The 21,780-nt window shown below is 49.5% G+C and overlaps 2 protein-coding genes across 3 annotated transcripts; one reads left to right on the top strand and one right to left on the bottom strand.

Moving 5' to 3' along the window:
* The first annotated feature begins 2,938 nt into the window (after positions 1 to 2,938).
* On the top strand, positions 2,939 to 14,849 carry NPRL3 (NPR3 like, GATOR1 complex subunit). 2 transcript variants are annotated; one of them, XM_067461724.1, is made up of 14 exons: positions 2,939 to 3,154; positions 6,875 to 6,944; positions 8,001 to 8,039; positions 9,314 to 9,443; positions 9,702 to 9,776; positions 10,432 to 10,585; positions 10,851 to 10,932; positions 12,341 to 12,463; positions 12,703 to 12,859; positions 13,114 to 13,220; positions 13,411 to 13,540; positions 13,638 to 13,827; positions 13,950 to 14,142; positions 14,343 to 14,849. In XM_067461724.1, the coding sequence occupies exons 1-14, from the start codon at positions 3,037 to 3,039 to the stop codon at positions 14,506 to 14,508; spliced, it is 1,734 nt and encodes a 577-aa protein (XP_067317825.1). In that variant the 5' UTR covers positions 2,939 to 3,036; the 3' UTR covers positions 14,509 to 14,849. The 2 variants fall into 2 exon arrangements, with proteins under 2 accessions (XP_067317825.1, XP_067317826.1); XM_067461725.1 differs by lacking the exon at positions 8,001 to 8,039 and having other exon boundaries at positions 2,940 to 3,154.
* A 234-nt stretch (positions 14,850 to 15,083) lies between these two features.
* On the bottom strand, positions 15,084 to 20,632 carry LOC132782048 (DNA-3-methyladenine glycosylase). The gene is made up of 3 exons (XM_060786695.2): positions 20,357 to 20,632; positions 15,650 to 15,854; positions 15,084 to 15,563 (listed from the first exon to the last, which is right to left on the bottom strand). The coding sequence occupies exons 1-3, from the start codon at positions 20,522 to 20,524 to the stop codon at positions 15,154 to 15,156; spliced, it is 783 nt and encodes a 260-aa protein (XP_060642678.2). The 5' UTR covers positions 20,525 to 20,632; the 3' UTR covers positions 15,084 to 15,153.
* Positions 20,633 to 21,780: the final 1,148 nt, after the last annotated feature.

Raw genomic sequence — 21,780 nt, 5'->3', positions numbered from 1 at the left:
TTGTGAGGTCTGTTGCAACTAGGAAAATGGGTTTATATATCTGTGGAAAGACCAGGGTGGGAAAAAGGACTTTTGTCTGCTGGAGCTAGGTGTGAATGTTTCAACTGACCACCTTGATTAGCATTTGATAGCCTGGAAGTGCCTGGAGCAATATTTTGTTGAGAGGTGATTAGATGTCCCCGATTGTTTTCCCTCTGTTGTTTTGCAGTTTTAATATTAGAGTTTTTTTAAATACTGGTAGCCAGATTTTGTTCATTTTCATGGTCTCCTCCTTTCTGTTGAAATTGTCCACATGCTTGTGGATTTCAATGGCTTCTCTGTGTAGTCTGACATGGTGGTTGTGCGAGTGGTCCAGCATTTCTGTGTTCTCAAATAATATGCTGTGTCCAGGCTGGTTCATCAGGTGCTCTGCTATGGCTGACTTCTCTGGTTGAAGTAGTCTGCAGTGCCTTTCATGTTCCTTGATGCGTGTCTGGGCGCTGAGTTTGGTGGTCCCTATGTAGACTTCTCCACAGCTGCATGGTATACGGTAGACTCCTGCAGAGGTGAGAGGATCCCTCTTGTCCTTTGCTGAACGTAGCATTTGTTGGATTTTCTTGGTGGGTCTGTAGATAGTTTGTATGTAACCGCCTTGAGTCACCGATAGGCTGAGAAAGGCGGTATACAAATACAGTAAATAAATAAATAAATATGTTGTGTTTCCTCATTATTATTATTATTATTATTATTACTAGCTGTCCCCTGCCATGCGTTGCTGTGGCCCACATGGGGGGTCTTTGTGGGAGGTTTGGCCCAATTCTATCATTGGTGGGGTTCAGAATGCTCTGTGATTGTAGGTGAACTATAAATTCCAGCAACTACAACTCCCAAACTCCACCAGTGTTCACATTTGGGCACACTGAATATTCGTGCCAATTTTGGTCCAGATCCATCATTGTTTGAGTCCACAGTGATCTCTGTATGTAGGTAAACTACAACTCCAAAAGCAAAGGACACTGCCCACCAAACCCTTCCAGTATTTTCTGTTGGTCATGGGAGAACTGTGTGGCAAGTTTGGTTCAATTCCTTCGTTGGTGGGGTTCAGAATGCTCTTTGATTGTAGGTGAACTATAAATCCCAGCAACTACAACTTCCAAATGTCAAGATTCTATTTTCCTCAATCTCCACCAGTGTTCACATTTGGGCATATGGAGTATTCTTTTAGAGTTTGGTCCAGATCCATCATTGTTTGAGTCCACAGTGATCTCTGGATGTAGGTGAACTACAACTCCAAAACCAAAGGTCAATGCCCACCAAACACTTCCAGTATGTTCTGTTGGTCATGGGAAAACTGTGTGCCAAGATTGGTTCAATTCCATCGTTTGTGGGGTTCAGAATACTGTTTGATTATAGGTGAACTATAAATCCCAGCAACTACAACTCCCAAACGACAAAATCATAATTTTTTGAGTGATGGTCACTCCGTGTGCTGTGTGATGTTTTGTTGCCAAATTTGGTGTGATTTCGTTCATTGGTTCTTTTGTTTTTAAGGTACTCATTCTGATCAGAGCATTTATATCGATAGATAGATAGATAGATAGATAGATAGATAGATAGATTAACTTTATTTGTACCCCGCTAGCATCTCCCGATAGATGCTTTTGAGCTGTGGTGCTGGAGGAAAGTTCTGAGAGTGCCTTGGACTGCGAGAAGATCCAACCAGTCCATCCTCCAGGAGGTGAAGCCCGACTGCTCATTGGAGAGAAGGATACTAGAGACAAAGTTGAAGTACTTTGGCCACATCATGAGGAGACAGCAAAGCCTAGAAAAGACAATTATGCTGGAAAGTGGAAGGAAAAAGGAAGAGGGGCCGACCAAGGGCAAGATGGATGGATGGCATCCTTGAAGTGACTGGACTGACCTTGAAGGAGCTGGGGGTGGTGACGGCCGACAGAGAGTTCTGGCGTGGGCTGGTCCATGAGGTCACGAAGAGTCGGAGACGACTGAACGAATGAACAACAACAGCATCTCCCGAAGGACTCAATGCGGCTTACAAAGGCCAAGGCCTCAAAAACATAGCATAACAAATACACAACTCAAAGCAAATCAAAACAATTAAAGCAATATCAAAAACAACAGAGCAATAAAACAATACACCAAACACAATAAAACTGGGCTGGGCCAAATGTAATTAAAAGTGCTGATGTGACAGGTGGTATGTCGGATTTTAGGGTAAGTGCAGTGTGTGCTTCCCTATGTGGTCAGTGGTTCCCTTGATGTATGGCAAGAACACTTTTCCTCTAAAATTAAAACAGCAAAACAGCGGAGGGAAAACAATCAGGGACATGTAATCACCTCTCAACAAAAGATTGCTCCAGGCACTTCCAGGCTATCAAATGCTAATCAAGGTGGTCAGTTGAAACATTCAACCCCTAGCTCCAGCAGACAACAGTCCTTTGTCCCACCCTGGTCTTTCCACAGATATATAAACCCATTTTCCTAGTTCCAACGGACCTCAAAACCTCTGAGGATGCTTGCCATAGATGCAGGCGAAAGGTCAGGAGAGAATGCCTCTAGAACATGGCCATATAGCCCGAAAAAAACTACAACAACCCAGTGATATTATAACATAATTATAATATCATATTATTAGTAGTAGTAGTATTATATTGCATTACATTATAATATTATAAATATTATATGTATATACAATATATTATATTAGCAACTTGGGCCTTGCAGGTGTTTTGGACTCCAACTCCCACCATTCCTAACAGCCTCAGGCCCCTTCCTTTTCCCCCTCAGCTTAAGCGGCTGAGGGGGAAAAGGAAGGGGCCTGAGGCTGTTAGGAATGGTGGGAGTTGGAGTCCAAAACACGTGCATGAGAAGTGGGTCGTGTTTACTCCCCCTCTTCCTGGATCAACTGCGCACGCGCGACTGCGGCTGAGGCCTTCAAAGGGGGCTCCGGGCGCATGCGCCGCGCAACCCCTCTAGTCTAGCCACCGCTGGCGGCGCTCTTGGGCTCTATGGTGGCTGCCGCGCGAGAGGAGGTGGAGGATGGGGGACGGCTCGAGCCCCATCAGCGTCATCCTGGTCAGCTCCGGCAGCCGAGGAAACAAGCTGCTCTTCCGCTTCCCGTTCCAGCGCGGGGCCGCCAACCCGGCCGCCCAGACCGGTGAGGGAGCAGCGAGCGCGCGGCGGAGGGAGCGGGCCAAGCGGGACGGGCGGAAGTAGGGCACGCCCCGGAAGGAAGGCTATGGCGGCGTTGCCAGGGCGACCGGGCGGGGAGGTGGGAGGGGGGCGCGCTCTCCCTCTTCGCCTCAGGGAGGGGACGCTTTCGCCTTTGGTTCAACAGGAGAACAAGCCCTATGAGGAGCGGCTTAAGGAGCTGGGCATGTTTAGCCTGAAGAAGAGAAGGCTGAGAGGGGATATGATAGCCATGTATAAATATGTGAGAGGAAGCCACAGGGAGGAGGGAGCAAGCTTGTTTTCTGCTTCCTTGGAGACTAGGACGCAATGGAACAATGGCTTCAAACTACAAGAGAGGAGATTCCATCTGAACACGAGGAAGAACTTCAGCAGTGGAACTCTTTGCCCCGGAGTGTGGTGGAGGCTCCGTCTTTTGAAGCTTTTAAACAGAGGCTGGATGGCCATCTGTCAGGGGTGATTTGAATGCAATATTCCTGCTTCTTGGCAGAATGGGGTTGGATTGGATGGCCCATGAGGTCTCTTCCAACTCTTTGATTCTATGATTCTAGGAGTTAAACTTGTGGCCCTGCACCTGTTTAGGCCTCAGACTCCCAGAAGCTCCAGTAGCCAGTCTGAACCCCCCCTCCCCAAGGCAGCAACCAGCCAGGCTTTGAAGCTGCAAGGCCATTCAATGCTAATCAAAGTGGACAGTTGTAACGTCCCCACTTGCCTCAAGCAGACAAAAGTTCTTTCTCCCACCCTAGACATCCTTCCACAGATATATAAGCCTCACTTGCCTAGTTTCCCAACAGACCCCTCAACTTCAGAGGATGCCTGCCATAGATGTGGTTGAAACGTCAGGAGAGAATGCTTCTGGAACAAGGCCAGGCAGCCTGGAAAACTCACAGCAACCCAGGGATTCCAGCCATGAAAGCCTTCCACAGAAAACTCACACCAGAAGCCCCCCCCCCCCCCCCGCAAGGAACCAGCCAGGATTTGAAGCTGTAAGGTCGCTCAATGCTAATCAAGGTGGCCAATTGCAACATTCACACTTGCCTCCAATAGACAAGAAGTTCTCCCTCCCCCCAGACAGCAACCACCCAGGCTTTGAAGCTGCAAGGCCGCTCAATGCTAATCAAGGTGGCCAATTACAACATTCACACTTGCCTCCAACAAACAAGAAGTTCTCCCTCCCCCCCAGGCAGCAACCAGCCAGGCTTTGAAGCTGCAAGGCCGCTCAATGCTAATCAAGGTGGCCAATTGCAACATTCACACTTGCCTCAAGCAGACAAGAGTTCTTTCTCCCACCCTGGACATCCTTCCATATAAGCCTCACTTGTCTAGTTTCCCAACAGACCCCTCAACTTCAGAGGATGCCTGCCATAGATGTGGTTGAAACGTCAGGAGATAATGCTTCTGGAATAAGGCTAGGCAGCCCAGAAAACTCACACCAGAAGCCCCCCCCCCGGGCAGCAACCAGCCAGGCTTTGAAGCTGCAAGGCCGCTCAATGCTAATCAAGGTGGCCAATTGCAACGTCCACACTTGCCTCAAGCAGACAAGAGGTCTGGACATCCTTCCACAGATATATAAGCCTCACTTACCTAGTTTCCCAACAGACCCCTCAACTTCAGAGGATGCCTGCCATAGATGTGGTTGAAACGTGAGGAGAGAATGCTTCTGGAATAAGGCTAGGCAGCCCAGAAAACTCACACCAGAAGCCCCCCCCCCCCAGGCAGCAACCAGCCAGGCTTTGAAGCTGCAAGGCCGCTCAATGCTAATCAAGGTGGCCAATTGCAACATTCACACTTGCCTCCAACAGACAAGAAGTTCTCCCTCCCCCCAGGCAGCAACCAGCCAGGCTTTGAAGCTGCAAGGCCGCTCAATGCTAATCAAGGTGGCCAATTACAACATTCACACTTGCCTCCAACAGACAAGAAGTTCTTTCTCCCATCCTGGACATTTTACAGATTTTTTTTTTTTGGTTGTGTCAAGAGCGACTTAAGAAACTGCAAGTCGCTTCTGGTGTGAGAGAATTGGCCGTCTGCAAGGACATTGCCTAGGGGACGCCCAGATAATTTGATGTTTTATCATCCTTGTGGGTGGCTTCTCTCATGTCCCCGCATGAGGAGCTGGAGCTGGTAGAGGGAGCTCATCTGCATCTCCCCGGATTCGGACCTGCGACCTGTCGGTCTTCAGTCCTGCCGGTACAGGGGTTTAACCCTTTTTACAGATATATAAACATCACTTGCCTAGTTTCCAACAGACCTCACAACCTCTGAGGATGCCTGCCATAGATGTGGGCAAAACGTCAGGAGAGAATGCTTCTGAAACATGTCCATACAGTCCAGTAAACTCACAGCAACCCAGTCCAGGCATTTGTTTAGGACAGGAGTGGGCAAAGTTCAGCCCTTTCTCCAGCTGTTTTGGACTTCAACTCCCACAATTCCTAACAGCATCAAGCCCTTTCCTTAAGCGGCTGAGAAGGAAAATAAGGGTATCTGAGTCTGTTAGGGATTGTGGTAGTTGAAGTCCAAAACACCTGGCGGGCCCATGTTTATTATTATTATTATTATTATTATTATTATTAACTTTATTTCTACCCCGCTAACATCTCCCGAAGGACTCGGTGCGGCTTAGAAAGGCCAAGGCCCTCAATAAAACAACAGCATAACAAATACAACAATAAAACTCAAAAAGCAAACCAATAAACTTTAAAGCAATAACAGTAAAACAATAAAACAATAACATCATGACATATTTAAAAAACTAAAAAGCTTTATCCATGCCTGGTTTAGGACAGCCAGTAATAAACATAAAATATTATTATGAATGCATAGATTATTATTATTATTATTATTATTATTATTATTTATTTATTACTTGAAACACAAGATGAGTACACAGCAAACAGGATCATTCTGCTGGCCGTTGTATTGGATCACATGTCAGACACTTCCCAAGAGTCTAGGACTGTGTGATGTATCGGTGAATAATGCGTGCAGATCCCAGTAGGGTGGCCTTCTGCAGCTGGCAGATGGTAATTTTGTTAGTGCCAATTGTGTTTAAGTGCAGGCCAAGGTCTTTAGGCATTGCACCCAGTGTGCTGAGTACTACTGGGACCACCTTTACTAGCTTTTGCCAGAGTCTTTGCAGTTTGATCTTTAAATCCTCATATCATGTCAGCTTTTCCAGTTGCTTCTCATCAATTCTGCTGTTGCCTGGGATTGCAACATCAACAATCCATACTTGGTTTTTTAACATGATCGTGAGGTCAGGAGTATTGTGCTCCAAAACTCTTGTCAGTCTGAATTCGAAAGTCCCAAAGTAATAATAATAATAATAATAATAATAATAATTATTATTATTATTATAAAAGAAAAGTTGTTTGTTAGATTGATGTTTAATTTTTAGTTTGCTATAATGTTGTTTTATTTTGTTTATGCTGTTGTTTATGTATTTTAATGTTTTATATTTTTAATTATGTTGTTTGGCCTTGTCCCCATGTAAGCCACCCTGAGTCCCTTCTGGGAGATGGAGGCAGGGTACAAAAATAAAGTTGTTGTTATTTATTATTATTATTATTATTATTATTATTATTATTATTATTACTATTATTAAGTCAGGGAGTGGCAGTCAAGCAGACAAGCCACTGGCCTTCCCCAATGTTCTTGACCCTTCTCCATTGTTTGTTTGTTTCTCTGAAAGGGAAGCCCCGGAGCCGGTACGCTGTGAGCAGCATCGGGGAGAGTGTGGAAGACCCCGAGGGGGACGCCAGGTACGCCACCAATTGAAAAAGGCTTGCTCCATAGGAGGCAGGGTCCGCTGGAACTGGGCTCTTCCTCTTCTGCTGCCCAAGCCAGCCCCTTTCTCCAACGTTGGGCTGTGTCTCCCATCATTATTAGAGGCAGCGGCCATTGTGGTTGGGCCTGATGGGAGTTGAGGCCAGAAGCAACTGGAAGGCTAAACCTTTTGTATTGTATAAATGCTATCAGTGCTAGGTGTTCAACCAGATATGTGTAGGGTACACTTATGCACTGCTCTGTACAAAAGGAGCATTGAACTTGAGCACGGATCCTCTCAGCAACAAGGTAAACATCCTCCCAGGATTGTCAGAGGCAGACTTCCCAATGAATAATGTTTTGAAGAGAAGGGTTATTCCAGTTTCATGAGGCTAACTTGAAACTCCATGCAGTCATGCTGGCCACATGACCTTGGAGATGTCTACGGACAACGCCGGCTCTTCGGCTTAGAAATGGAGATGAGCACCACCCCCCAGAGTCGGACACGACTGGACTTCATGTCAGGGGAAAACCTTTACCTTGACCTTACGAGGCTAATATGAGGTGTATATCTTTGCTGCACATCTGCCAGTAGTCCCTTTAGAACTAGCATGGGCAAACTTTGGCCCTCCAGGTGTTTTGGAGTCAAACTCTCACAATTTCTAACAGCCAGTAGGAATTGTGGGAGCTGAAGTCCAAAATACCTGGAGGGCTAATACCCTGCCTGCTTTAGAAGCATTTATGGTGGATAACGGATGAGCTTGCTGACCCACTGGCTCCTTGAAAGATCTCTCTTTCCCACTACAGCCAGTCCTGCCCAAACGGCTCAGCCCCCCCCCCTCCCCCAGTTCTCTATCCCAGGAATAAAGCCTGGGTTGGCTCCAGTCCCGCTCTCGTCTCCCCTTTGGGCCCCTTTCAGTGCCTGCCTTCCTCATGGGGACCGCTTTCAATGGCCAGGGCTGGGTTGTCCCATTTGGCAGTGTTTTGGTGGTGCCTTTGCCTCCTTCCCTCTTTCCGGAGTGGTGCTGACGCCCCCCTGTTCCTGTTTCCAGAGAGCCATGTCCTCTCACTGAGGAGCAGGTAGTGGACGGGTAAGAGCGAACCTCTGAGCCGCCTGGCTCCCCTTCTGCACTGTCTGCTCTGCGCACCCCTTTCCTTCTTCTTCACTTCTGTTTCTCACCAAGCGGCGAATGGAACGGACAGCACACGGGGAGAAGCGGAAGGGGTCTTACAGGCTCCACAGAGCAGGGATGTCACAATGGGGAACAGGTCCCTTTCCTCCTTTTCTGGTGTTCTTTTCAAGGTGCTTTTACAGATGTTCTGACAGAAGCCATTTCCACTGTCTAGCCATTTTGTCGGAAGTAATAAAAAATCTATGTGATGAGACCTCCCCTCCCCTTTGGGAATAGGAGCAAACCACTCATCAATATTTACTGGTTCCTTGTTGCATGATGAGTGGCCCAAGAAAAGTAACTTCCTAAGCTCTGTCCAGAAAAGATGGGGGAGATAGTGGCACAGCATGGGGTGTGAAGGGGGCTTGAGGCCTTTCTCTGCACAGACAAACAACTATGTTTCCTCTCTGATGGGATTGAAGGGCTGGATTTGGAAGAGTCCAGCTGTGTTCCGGTTTTGTTGTTGCTCTTGTTGTTGCATACCTTTAGTTTGATCCCAACCAGGGGTGGTTTTCTTGACAAGATTTTCTCAGAGGAGGAGAGACTGCGACTTTGCCTAGTGGGCTTCCTTATCTGAGGGGTCCATACCTAGGTCTCCAGAGTCCTGGCCCAAGGCTCAAGACACTATTCTGTCACACTGGCTCTCCTTGCTCCATTTTTCTTGAGTCCTAGGATTGTATGTTTGCATTTTCACCCTCCAGCTTTAAGTAGAGGTGCCCTGCTCACCTGCCGCTCCTTCCTGGATGGTTCTCTTCTCCAAAGCAGTCTAGATCCCTTCTCTTGAGGGGGCTGCACAGGGGAGGGTTATAGGACCACAGCCCTCCCCACAAGCTCTGCCTGTCCCTGACCATCCTGCATCCTCTGTCTACTGTCCCTCTACCTTCCTGAGCGTCTGTCCTTTGCGGGAGATGCATGAGCCGCTCTGGCCTCTTTGCCTGGACGCTTCGCCTTCCAGTGATTCCCGCAATTGGAAAGGCTTGGCTCTGAAGCCGCCTCTTAATTGCCCCACAGATGTGTGTCCCCCTCCCCGGGGAGGATGGGAAGGGGGCCCCATGGGACCTGTGTGCATTTTCCAATCGTCATGTGGAAAATTAATATCCAAATGCCAGGTTGTTGCTGGGAGGTTGATGGGGTTGTTGTTGGGGGGAGGGGGGCAGCTGGGGGCCTCAGTGACCCCTGTGTCTCCCCTGAAGGTTTTCAGATGTCATCCTGGCAACGATTCTAGCCACTAAGTCGGACATGTGTGGCAAGAAGTTTGAGTTGAAGATAGACAACGTCCGCTTTGTGGGCCACCCTACGCTGCTGCAGCATGCCTTTGGGCAGGTAGGGGCCAGGAAAGAGAGGGGGGCTCCAGGATCCTGTTTGGAGACTCCCCAAGCAGAGGCAGAGCCCCCTCCTAGATCCCTCCCTCCTGGGAAAGTGGGTGCCTTGGGGCTGATCGGGTCTGCCTTCCGTTCCCCATCAATGTCTCAAAAGCCTTGGAGGCTCCTGCTGCGGCCCTCCCTGTTTCCAAGACCTTTCTTTCTATCCTCCTCCTCTCCCCATTTTTCCCTTCGATAGCCATCCTTTTTTGCTTTGCAGATCTCCAAGACAGACCCCTCCCCAAAGAGAGAAATGCCCACCATGATCCTGTTCAACGTTGTCTTTGCCTTGAGGGTATGTCACCCAGGGATTGGGTCCAGTGAGCGAGTGGGCCTGGGTCAGTTGGGGGATTCTGTTTCCTGGGGGAAAGAGGCCCCCTCCAGAGGCGCTCTGGGCAGATGTGTGGGGGTGGGAGGGGGCACTGTGCCTGGGGACTTCTCCCTGGGAGGTTTTGTGTCTCCTGAGTCCAGATTCAGAGCTATGGATGTCTTCAAAGCTGGGGGTAAAAGGCTGGGGCTGGGAGAGGGGTAAAGAGAGGCTTTTGGAGAGCAGGCATTCGCCGTGCCCAGAGAGAGAGTCGTGACTTAGCAAAAAAATAAACTCCATTATCCGTTGTGCTGAGTCATGGCTTGTGATTCATGGCTGGAGCGATATGGGCTGCCTTCTCCTCCAGCTCCTTAACAGACTCCTAGCAGCTGCTTACCCCCCCCCCCCCCAATACCCATGGCCCCCTGTTGCTTGCCTTTGCAGCCCAACCCTTTGCTCAGCTGCAGGAAGCTGATAGCAGTCCTTGCCTGCCCAGGGGGAATGGGCTTTAATTTGCTCCTTTTGGCTTCAGGTGGGAGCCTTTGGGCCTTGAGTCAATGGGGAATCATTCTGTTTGAGATTCGTATCGGGAACCCCCACCGCATCCATTATTCCCCAGCCTGACCTTTTGCCTCTCTCTCAGGCCACAGCCGACCCTTCAGTCATCAGCTGCCTGCATAACCTCTCCCGTCGCATCGCCATTGTCCTGCAGCACGAGGAGCGCCGCTGCCAGTACCTCACTCGAGAGGCCAAACTCATCCTGGCCATCCAGGATGAGGTCTCAGCCATGTCTGAAGGTGGGCCTCCCCTCCTTGGCTGGTTGGGTTTAGCTTTCATGCCCATACCTAAAACATAAGCCTTCCCTCTGAACTGCAGGCCCTTGGTGCCATTTCTTTGGCCCAGCTCTTAACCCTCTGGCTGCTGGGCCCGAGAGACCGGGGCATATCCTTAAAACAGTGACTTCTGGGTGGTTAGCTGGGCTGCAGGATGACTATGGAGGGGCTGTCTTTCTGCATAAGAGCAGCCTTGGAGGTCTGCACACTGCTTCCTCTCTCCCCGCAGCCCCAGAGGGCCCCCAGTCGCCCTTCCTCCACATCCTGCCCAAGTGCAAGCTGGCCAGGGACCTCAAGGAAGCTTTCGACAGGTAAAGAGCCAAAGGCTGAGGGGAACAGGGATGTGGCATGAGGCTGGGAAGCGTGCAGGGCTTGGCTTAATGGCAGACAGAAGGCTTTGCTCATGTCTTAGTTGATCTGTTTGGTATCTTTAAGGAAATACAAAAGTTTTAAGTTTTATCCAAGAGAGATGTTCAAGTTCCTCCGTTCCACACTGTCTGAGCCCTTCCTCGTGGATTCTCTCTTGAGAGACGACAACATATGGCAAAGGCTCTTGAATGTAATAAAATGCTCCATCTGTTTAGGCTTCCACCCTCCATCCCTTAAGGTGGAGGTTGGCCTGTAGAGCCTCTGTGCACTTCCCTCCTTGGCCACTTAGGGGCACTCGCTGGCCACAGTCCCAGAGCAGCCTCAGCCAGAGGGAGGGAGGGAGGGGGAGTTGTCTGCCTGTTTGCCCCCTCCCTCTCAGGTCGTCTGCTTTGCCAGGCAGGCTGCTACTGTGGGAGCCCTGCCCAATAATAATAATAATAATAATAATAATAATAATAATAATGATGATGATGATGGTGACGATGACAACAATAATAATAAAAGAAGGCTCTTCATGGACAGTTTCTGGCAAAAATTGAGAGCCAAATTGACAAAGAAAAAACATGGCTGTGGCTCACAAATGGAACTCTGACAAAGGAGACGGAGGGCCTGATTCTGGAAGCCCAAGAACAAGCCATTAGAACAAATGCCATCAGAGCTAGAATTGAAAAGTCGACAACAGATCCCAAATGTAGACCCTGCAAGGAAGCAGATGAAACAATAGGTCACATTCTCAGCAAAAAGATTGCGCAGATAGATTACAAGCAGAGACATAACACCATTGCTCAGATGATTCATTGGAACTTGTGCCACAAACACCATCTGCCTGCGACAAAGAACTGGTGGGATCACAAGCCGGAAAGAGTTACAGAGAATGAACACGCCAAACTCCTCTGGGACTTCCAGATTCAGACAGACAGAGTTTTGGAGCACAAGACTCCTGACCTCAGAATCGTGTTAAAAAACAAAGTATGGATCGTTATGTCGCAATCCTGCTGTGTCTGCTGTGGACTCATCTTGTTGTGTTTCTTCTTCTTCTTCTTCTTCTTCTTCTTCTTCTTCTTCTTCTTATTCTTATTATTATTATTATTATTATTATTATTTGTACCCTGCCACATTTTCCCCAAAGGGGACTCAGGGCGGCTAACATGAGACCAAGCCCAAAATTATAGTACAGCAAAATAAAAAGCAAAGAAGCAAAAATACCATCAAACTAAATCCATGAAATAATAAAATAAACAGTTTCTAAATAACATGATAGAGAAATGCCCCATGGAATTGAGGGCCCGGGGGGGGGGGGGTCTCTGTTTGGGGGCAGTTAGGGGTAAGTGGATGTTTCTGCTCCTGCAGCCTCTGCACAACGGGGGTGGTCCGGCTGCACATCAACAACTGGTTGGAAGTGAGCTTCTGCCTCCCTCACAAGGCCTATTTCATCCCACCTGAGGCCATCGAGAGGAGCCTGAAAGCTATTCGGTGAGACCTCTTTTTTTTTGGGAGGGGGGTCTTTTGGACTGGGCTTCCTGTGCACAGACTCTGCTTGGAGAACAAGAGGCCATTGGAGGTGGTCTGGGGCCCTGGCCCCCTTCCCCTCTCCTCCTTTGTGAGCCCCCCCCCCCCACTCCTATGTGTTGGGGAGTCCTATGGTGATATGCTGCTTGCTCCTCTTCTCCTTCCTCACGTGGCTCAATGCCCCTGCCCCCACTCCCTGCCAGGCCGTACCATGCCCTGCTGCTGCTGAAGGACGAGAAGTCCCTCCTGGGCGACCTCCCGCTGGACTGCTCCCCAGCCCTGGTGCGTGTCATCCGTACTGCCTCCGCCGTGAAGAACCTGCAGCAGCTGGCCCAGGATGCCGACCTTGCCCTGCTCCAGGTCAGGAAGCCCCCTGCCTCCCTTCTCCCCACCCCCAATAGGAAGACTTGACCTACAGGCCCAGAACAGGAGGGAACAGGGTCTTCCAAGCCAAAACGCAGCTCCCAGCATTTGGCCCAGTAAGTCCTTTGGGTTGGGACTCCACATCCAGACAAGGAGGAGGAGGAGAGGCATCTTTCTGCCAGAACTCAGCCTCTGGAGCCACAGTGTGCTCTGCTGCTCAATGAGTGCATGCCATTGGTCCTCTCTGGCAGGTGTTCCAGCTGGCGGCACACCTGGTCTACTGGGGGAAAGCCATTATCATCTACCCACTGTGCGAAAACAACGTCTACATGCTCTCCCCCAACGCCAGTCTTTGCCTGTAAGAGCCTGGCAGGGCTTCGCTGGGGATGCAGTGCGGCTGGGCAAGCCAGAGGGGCCCAGAGCCAGCCGCTGTCTCTGGCAGGGCCCTGTTGAGAAAGGGCAGCCTGGGGCAGAGAGTTGGGCAGAGAGATGTGGGCAGAAGGGAAGGGCCCAGCGGTTCCAGACAAATCCCCCCCTCTTCCCCCCAGTTACTCTCCTCTGGCGGAGGACTTTGCCTGCCAGTTCCCTGGCCATGACCTGCCCTCCGTCCTCTCCAAGTTCTCCCTGCCGGTCTTCCTGTCGGACTTCAAGGACCCCCTGGCTCCCCCGGTGCAGGAGGTGAGTCCCCCCCCCCCCACTGTCACTTTCCTGCCAGCCTTGAGGCCCCCTCTGCACCCTGTTCAGTGCCTGTTCTCTTCCTCTCCCTTCCCACCAGACACAGCTCATCCCGATGGTGGTCTGGATGCTCCAGCACCGGCTCCTAATCCAGTTGCACACTTACGCCTGCCTGATGGTGCCCCCAAAGGAGGAGGACCACCGGCCCAGAGTGGAGGAGCCCCCCTTTGCCGCCCGGGTTGGGGGACGGAGCCTCAGCACCCCCAACGCCCTCAGCTTCGGCTCCCCGAGTACGGGACCCCCCTCCTCTCCCAAGGAAGGGACAAAGGGCTGGATCCCCAGAGGGTGGCTGAGTGGCTCTGTTCTGCAGATCTGCCCCCGGGTCTCACGGAGGCCCTGTCCCCCTCTGCAGCTAGCAGTGACGACATGACGCTCACCAGTCCCAGCATGGACAACTCCAGCGCAGAGCTGCTACCCGGAGGAGATTCCCCTGTGAACAAGCGCATGACAGAAAACCTGCTGACCAGCCTTTCCGAGCATGAGCGCGAGGCCATCCTCAGTGTCCCTGCCGCCCACAACCCCGAGGACCTGCGCACCTTTGCCAGGTAGCAAAGGGGAAACACAAAACACATCCAGCTCAGCGAAGGAGGGAGGGTCGTTTGCTGGTCTTGGTCCAGCTCTGTGTTCAAAGATCAGGCTCAAAGGGCTGCTTAGAACAGCAGTCACTACTCCTGACCTGACATGACCTTACCAAAGGCCTGAATGCCCCCTGCTTCTCAATTGACCCCTTTGCCTCTCTTGGCAGGCTTCTGCACTACTTCCGGGGGCGACATCACCTGGAGGAGATCATGTACAATGAGAACATGCGCCGTTCCCATCTCCTGATGCTTTTTGACAAGTTCCGCAGCGTCCTGGTGGTAACCAACCACGAGGACCCTGTCATCTCCGTCTTCCAGTCCTTCCAAAAGTGAGGAGAAGTAAACCCTGCCCTCCGGGGCCTTGTGGGTGACACTGGAGCACTCCTCTTTCCCTGAGTGGACAAAGGGATTGGGGCAAAGACATGCCGGTGACGAGAACACAGGAGCCTGGCCTACCGGGTGGTGATGGCTGTTCCTGTTTGTGCCGGTGTCCTTTCTGGCTGTGTTGCTGCTCCATGGCGAACGCCAGCCCAGCAGTGCGGCCAGTCCCCAGAGGACTGAGAAAGACATGTTGCTGTGCCTGCTCAAGGCCCAAAGCCATTCATTCATCTTTGGAGGAAATGCCTCCCTTGGAAGCCCAGTTATAACAATACACTCACAATGCTTTCTGCCAAGCCATGTCTCTGTGCATGTTTGGGATCCGGGTCTAAAGGAGCACCACAGCAGCATGTGCAGAGGCCTCCTGCTGTGATAAGTGATTTGTTTTGAGAACCACCACTGTGTGTGAGGGTGGGCCCCCTTCCCTTCCCTTGCCATCACCATACTATTGGGCATTGTGAGGTGGGATACAGCACAACTGAGGCTCCCCCCCCCCCCCAAAGACAGGACAGGCTTGCTCTTTAGCCAAAATAGGAAATCTTGCTTTATTGTCCAATGTGGGAAAGCACCTCAGAAACCAGGCAGGTCCTGCTTATCCTTTCAGGCTCTGAGTTCATCTGGGAGCCTGGGTCCAGTGGCCCGCTCAGCCTCCCTGTCGGTGACGCTGACGTACTTGTTGCCCCGGAGGTAGAAGCGCAGGGGCTTGTGGGCCCACTCCCCACTGATGCCAATGCGCTTGGCGCACACTACTGTCTGCTCTTCCTTTCCCTCCTCCTCCTCCTGGCCTTCCTCCAGCCAGAGGTCCGGGTGGCAGCTGAGGTCCTCCTGGTCCAGGGTCTTGTCCAGGGCCAGTGCCTGGCAGAGCTTGGAGGGGCCGTTGCACAGCTGCCAGGCCTTGAGAGGGACGGAGGGGCCCTTCCGGCGGCGTGAGAGGAGCAGGCGTTGCTCCCGCATGGCCTCCAGACCTTGGAGGGGCTCCAACGAGCGCAGCAGCACTGCTGCCCCCTCCCCTGCACAGAGAGAAGGCAATGGTCAGTTGCAAGTCACACTGAGAGAGGGCAGAAAGTCTCAAGGTAGCCCCCCCCCCCCAACTCACCCTGACTGGAGATGTTCACGCAGAAGTAGAGGCCGTAGATCTGGTAGACATACAGGGTACCGGGGGCCATGAACATGGCTGCATTGCGAGGGGTGCGGCGCCCACCCCGGGAGTGGGAGGCCATGTCCGGTCCCCCCAGGTAGGCCTCCGTCTCCACCACCCGCCCCCGGAGCATGGCGCCTCCAGGCAGGCGGCGCACCAGCACCTGCGGGGAAGAAGAGGCAGCCAGTGAGGGGCAAGAGGGGGTGTGTGTGTGAAGAGTGGGAGGGATGCTCATAATAATAAATACAGGCAGTCCCCAAGGGGAGAAAGAGAGAGGCTCGAGGTTTGTTCTTAAGCTAAATTTGTTTGTAATTTGGAACAGGGACATTTTAAAGTGTAACTCCAGCCAAATCTAATATGTGCCACTCTTCAGGTTTCCCCTCCCTTTCTATCCCTGTGAGAATAGGATTTTGGAAAATTTGGCTTGTTCTGGAAACAAGGATAATAACTCTTCCAGGAGGGGATTTCCTTTCTGAGGGATAGATTCCTCTCAATTCCTGTCGCCCCCACCCTGTTCTTAACTGTGAGTCATTTGTAAGTGAGATGTTTGTAACTTGAGGGCAGCCAATAATAATAATAATAATAATAATAATAATAATAATATAATGTCAAGGAAAGCCAAGAACATGCTAAGTCAATAATCGGAAACTTCTCAAAGCACAACAGACAAAGAGCCAGTACAAGAAAACTGCACTCCAAACCAGAGCTGACAGCTGGCACAACAAAGCATTGCATGGGCAGTTCCTTGACAAAATTGAAGAAAAAGTTGACAAGGAAAAGACCTGGTTATGGCTCACGAATGGAACCTTGAAGAAGGAGACAGAAGGCCAGATTCTTGCAACCCAGGAGCAAGCCATCAGAACCAATGCAATTAAGGCCAGGATTGAAAAATCAATGGATGACCCAAAATGCAGACTATGCAAGGAAGCTGATGAAACCATGGATCATATCCTCAGCTGTTACAAGAAAATCACACAGATGGACTACAAACAAAGACACAACTCTATGGTTCAGATGATTCACTGGAACTTATGTCACAAGTACCACCTGCCAGCAGCAAAGAATTGGTGGGATCATAAACCCGAAAAGGTCATGGAAAATGAACATGCAAAAATACTGTGGGACTTTCGAATCCAGACTGACAAAGTTTTGGAACACAATACACCAGACATCACGATTGTGAAAAAGAAAAAAGCCTGGATTATTGAAGTCGCCATACCAGGTGACAGTTGCATTGAGGAAAAACAACAGGAAAAACTCAACCGCCATCAAGACCTCAAAATCGAACTGCAAAGGCTCTGGCATAAACCAGCACAGGAGGTCCCAGTGTTCATTGGCACACTGGGTGCTTTGCCAAAAGATCTCAGTTGGCATTTGGAAACAATAAACATCGACAAAATCATGATCTGTCAATTGCAAAAGGCCACCTTTACTTGGATCTGCGCACATCATTCGAAAATACATCACACAGTCCTAGACGCTTGGGAAGTGTTTGACTTCTGATTTTGTGATACGAAATCCAACATATAGATCTCGTTTGCTGTGATATATTGTGCTTTTGTGTCAGTAAAATAATAATAACAACAACAATAGATGTATCATCAGCCTCTCCTTGCAATTCCAGGCACAGTATAACAGCATCACAAAGAGAAAACATAACGAGCATAGAAAACACACAGAGCTCACATGCAGTTTAAAATGGGTAACTGCTTCAGGGCTGGATACAAAGTGCTGGTCATTACCTTTAAAGCCCTAAATGGTTCAGGCCCAGGCTATCTGACTAATCGCATCTCCTCCTACAAACCCACTTGGACACTGTGGTCATTGGAGGAGGCCCTCTCCGTGATCACTTTATGTCTCTGGAACTCCCTAAAGAACTAAAAATGGCCCCCTTCTCCTTTAGGAAATTGTAAAGGTTTCCCTTTGACATTAACTCTAGTTGTGTCCTACTCTGGGGGTTGGTGCTCATCTCCATTTCTAAGACAAAGAGCCGGTGTTGTCCGTAGACACCTCCAAGGTCATTTGGCCAGCATGACTGCATGGAGCGCCGTTACCTTCCCACCGGAGCGGTACCTATTGATCTACTTATATTTGCATGTTTTCAAATTGCTAGGTTGACAGAAGCTCAGGCTAACAGCAGGAGGTCACCCTGCTCCCCAGATTCGAACCAACTTTTCAGTCAGCAAGTTCAGCAACTGTTTAGTCCACTGTGCTACCAGGGGCTCTCCTTTAAAAAACTTACTCATTCTCACTAGCAAACGGAGAGGAAGAGGACTAGATAACCATAGACAACCAATACACCTTTCATCAGAAATTACTATTGTATTCTGGCCCTGTTGACTTGGCTTGTGTGGTGGACATTACTGCACTATAATTAATTTTAATTATCTTTTAATTGCACCTTTAGTGGTGCTGTAAATTGTGGTTCATTGGAATACTGTGTCCCATTCTGGGCACCACAATTTAAGGGAGATATTGACAAGTTTGCATATGTCCAGAGGGGGGGGGGGGTGTGACTAAAATGGGCCGGGAGAACAAGCCCTATGAGGAGTGGCTTAAAGAGCTGGGCATGTTGAACTTGCAGAAGAAAAGGCTGAGAGGAGACATGATGTGGGCCATGGCTAAAGATGTGAGGGGAAGTCATACGGAGGAGGGGGCGGGCTTGTTTTCTGCTGCCCTGGAGACCAGGACGTGGAACAATGGCTTCAAAATATAGGAAAGGCGATTTCACCTGAACATTAGGAACAACCTCCTGACTGAGAGAGCTGTTCAGCAGTGGAACTCTCTGCCCCAGAGTGTGGTGGAGGCTCCTTCTTTGGAGGCTTTTAAACAGAGGCTGGATAGCCATCTGTCAGGGGTGATTTGAATGCAATTTTCCTGCTTCTTTGCAGAATGGGATTGGACTGGATGGCCCATGAGGTCTCTTCCAACTCTAGGATTCTATATGTTTATGTTACACTAGCTGTCCCCTGCCAAGCGTTGCAGTGGCCCAGCCTGTGTATATATACACATATATGTGTGTGTATTTTTTTTATTTTTGGCTTTTTCAGTGTTTTTAAGAGTGATGGTCACTCATTGGCCCGATAAGTGTATTGTGTCCAAATTTGGTGTCAATTCACCCAGTGGTTTTTGAGATGTTAATTCCACAAACTAATATTACATTTTTATTTGTAAAAACTGTAATTTTAGGTTTTATGTCATAATTCAATGTTGGTTTACTTTGGGATGCAGGAGGGTCGTTTATATGTATTTATGTTTAGGGTTGTTTTAAGGCACTGAATGTTTGTGTTTCTGTCCGCTAGAATCTGTCCTGAGTCCCCTTGGGGAGATAAGGTCGAATACAAATATTGGGTTGCTGTGACTTTTCCATGCTGTCTGGCCATGCTCCAGAAGCAATCTCTCCTGACATTTCACCCACATCTATGGCAGGCATTCTCAGAGGTTGTGAGGTCTGTTGGAAATTAGGCAAGCGAGGTTTATATATCTGTGGAATAATGTCCAGGGTGAGAGAAAGAACTCTTGTCTGCTTGATGCAGGTGTGAATGTTGCAAGTGGCCACCTTGATTAGCATTGAATGGCCTTGCAGTTTCAACGCCTGGCTGATTGCTGCCTTGGTGAATCCTTTGCTGGGAGGTGGTTAGCTGGCCCTGATTGTTTCCTGTCTGGAATTCTTGGGGTTTTTTTTGTTTTTGTTTTTTACTGTTGCTCATTATTTCCTGTCTTGATTTTAGAGTTTTTTTAGCACTGGTAGCCATATTTTATTCATTTTATGTGTTATGTTAAGTAATGCTTATCTTTATTTGCCTTAGTTTGTGTTCTGGAAGGCTTTCATGGCCGGAATTCCTGGGTTGTCGAAGGCTTTCATGGCTGAAATCACTAGGTTCTTGTGGGTTTTTTCAGGCTATAGGGCCATGTTCTAGAGGCATTTCTCCTGACGTTTCGCCTGCATCTATGGCAAGCATCCTCAGAGGTAGTGAGGTCTGTTGGAAATAGGAAAATGGGTTTATATATCTGCCCCACCCCAGTCATTCCACAGATATATAAACCAATTTTCCTATTTCCAACAGACCTCACTACCTCTGAGGATGCTTGCCATAGATGCAGGCAAAACGTCAGGAGAGAATGCCTCTAGAACATGGCCCTATAGCCCGAAAAAACCTACAAGAACCTAGTAATTCCTGGGTTGCTGTGAGTTTTCCGGGCTGAATAAAATCTGGTGTTAAAAAAAAAAACAGTGCTAAAAAAACTCTAAAATCAGAACTGGGAAGCACTGGCTCTTGAGCACTCTAACTGGAGGTCAGCTGTGACCAGCAATGCTGCAGAATTTAAAGAGGCACAAATGGAGAGATCGCCTAAGTAAGTAAGGAAGTGCTTTCTGTCATAGTCTTGGGCCCGAACAATAAACTCTTGCTATTTTAATTGATTAGCATTGAATAGCCTTGCAGCTTCAACACCTGGCTGATTGCTGCCTGGGGGAATCCTTTGTTTGGAGGTGTTAGCTGGCCCTATTAATATTATTATCATTCTGACTCTTACTACAGAGCTCTAATTGATGGAGGAATAGTGCGGAGGGGGTTGGCCCTGAAGGGTTCTGCGGAGGCCTCCTTTGAAGCTGAGAGAGTGTGCCTGCCCAAGGCCACCCCCAGTGGGTCCCACCCCGGCTACCTTCCCCAGCAGGGCCCGGGCCAGGTGGACGCAGGGCTGGCTGAAGAAGGCGGCGCCCAGGCGGGGAGGCCCCGCAGGGAGGGGAGCCAGGGCCCTCGCCTGGCCCGCCTCTTCTCCTTCTCCTTCCTCCTCCTCCTCCGGAGAGAGGCGCTTCTTGGAGCCGGGCATCTATCTCTCTGCTGGGGCCTTTTTTCCGCCCGGAAGTGGTGAAAGAGGAGGGCACAAGGACCCCGCAGGAGGGCGCTCGCCTGTCAGGCAAAGGCGAGTGGAGCGGAAGGGGCGGGGCAAGCAGGTGTCTAGCCCCGCCCCTTTTAAAGCTCAGAAGGAGGAAGAGGAGGAGCAAAGGCTGGGCCAGGAAGACCTCCCCAACCGGAAGTACGTGTGTATGCGCGTGCAGGTATGTCTATTTATGTCTGTGTATATCGGGTCTCTGGGTGTTTTGGACTTCAACTCCCACAATCCCTAACAGCCTCAGGCCCCTTCTTTTCCCCCCTCAGCTGCTTAAGGAAAGGGCCTGAGGCTGTTTAGAATTGTGGAACTTGGAAGTCCAAAACACCCAAAGTTTGCCCATGCCTGTTCTAAACTAATAACTGGACTGGGTTGCTGTGAGTGTTCTGGACTGTCCAGCCATGTTTCAGAAGCATTCTCTCCTGACGTTCCGCCTACATCTATTGCAGGCATCCTCAGAGGTTTAATTAATTAATTAATTAACAACATTTATATGCCGCCCTTCTCACCGCGAAAGGACTCAGAGCGGCTTACAAGTACAAAGTAAATACAATAGATTATTATTATCATAGCACAATATTAATATTATATACTAGCCGTCCCCTGCCACGCCTTGCTGTGGGCCACTCTGGGGGTCATGGGGGTTCTGTGTGGGAGGTTTGGCCCAATTCTATCATTGGTGGGGTTCAGAATGGTCTGTGATTGTAGGTGAACTACAAATCCCAGGAACCACAACTCCCATATGTCAAGATTCGATTTCCCCCAAATTCCATCTGTGTTCGTATTTGGACATATGGAGTATTCGTGGCAAGTTTGGTCCAGATCCATCATTGCTTGAGTCCACAGTGCTCTCTGGATGTAGGTGAACTACAACTCCCAAAACCAAAGGACACTGCCTACCAAACCCTTCCAGTATTTTCTGTTGGTCATGGGAGAACTGTGTGCCAAGTTTGGTTCAATTCCATTGTTGGTGGGGTTCAGAATGCTCTTAGATTGTATGTGAACTATAAATCACAGCAACTACAACTCCCAAATGACAAAATCATTTTTTTGAGTGAAGGACATACATTGGGTTGTTAGGTGTCTTGTGTCCAAATTTGGTGTCAATTCGTCCAGTGCTTTTTGAGTTCTGTTAATCCCACAAATGAACATTACATTCTTATTTATCTAGATATTACATTGTACTATAACATTAT

The sequence above is a fragment of the Anolis sagrei genome, chromosome Y (assembly GCF_037176765.1).
Source record: "Anolis sagrei isolate rAnoSag1 chromosome Y, rAnoSag1.mat, whole genome shotgun sequence".
Classification (NCBI taxonomy): Eukaryota; Metazoa; Chordata; class Lepidosauria; order Squamata; family Dactyloidae; genus Anolis; species Anolis sagrei.
This window is presented reverse-complemented; position numbering and strand designations above follow the sequence as displayed.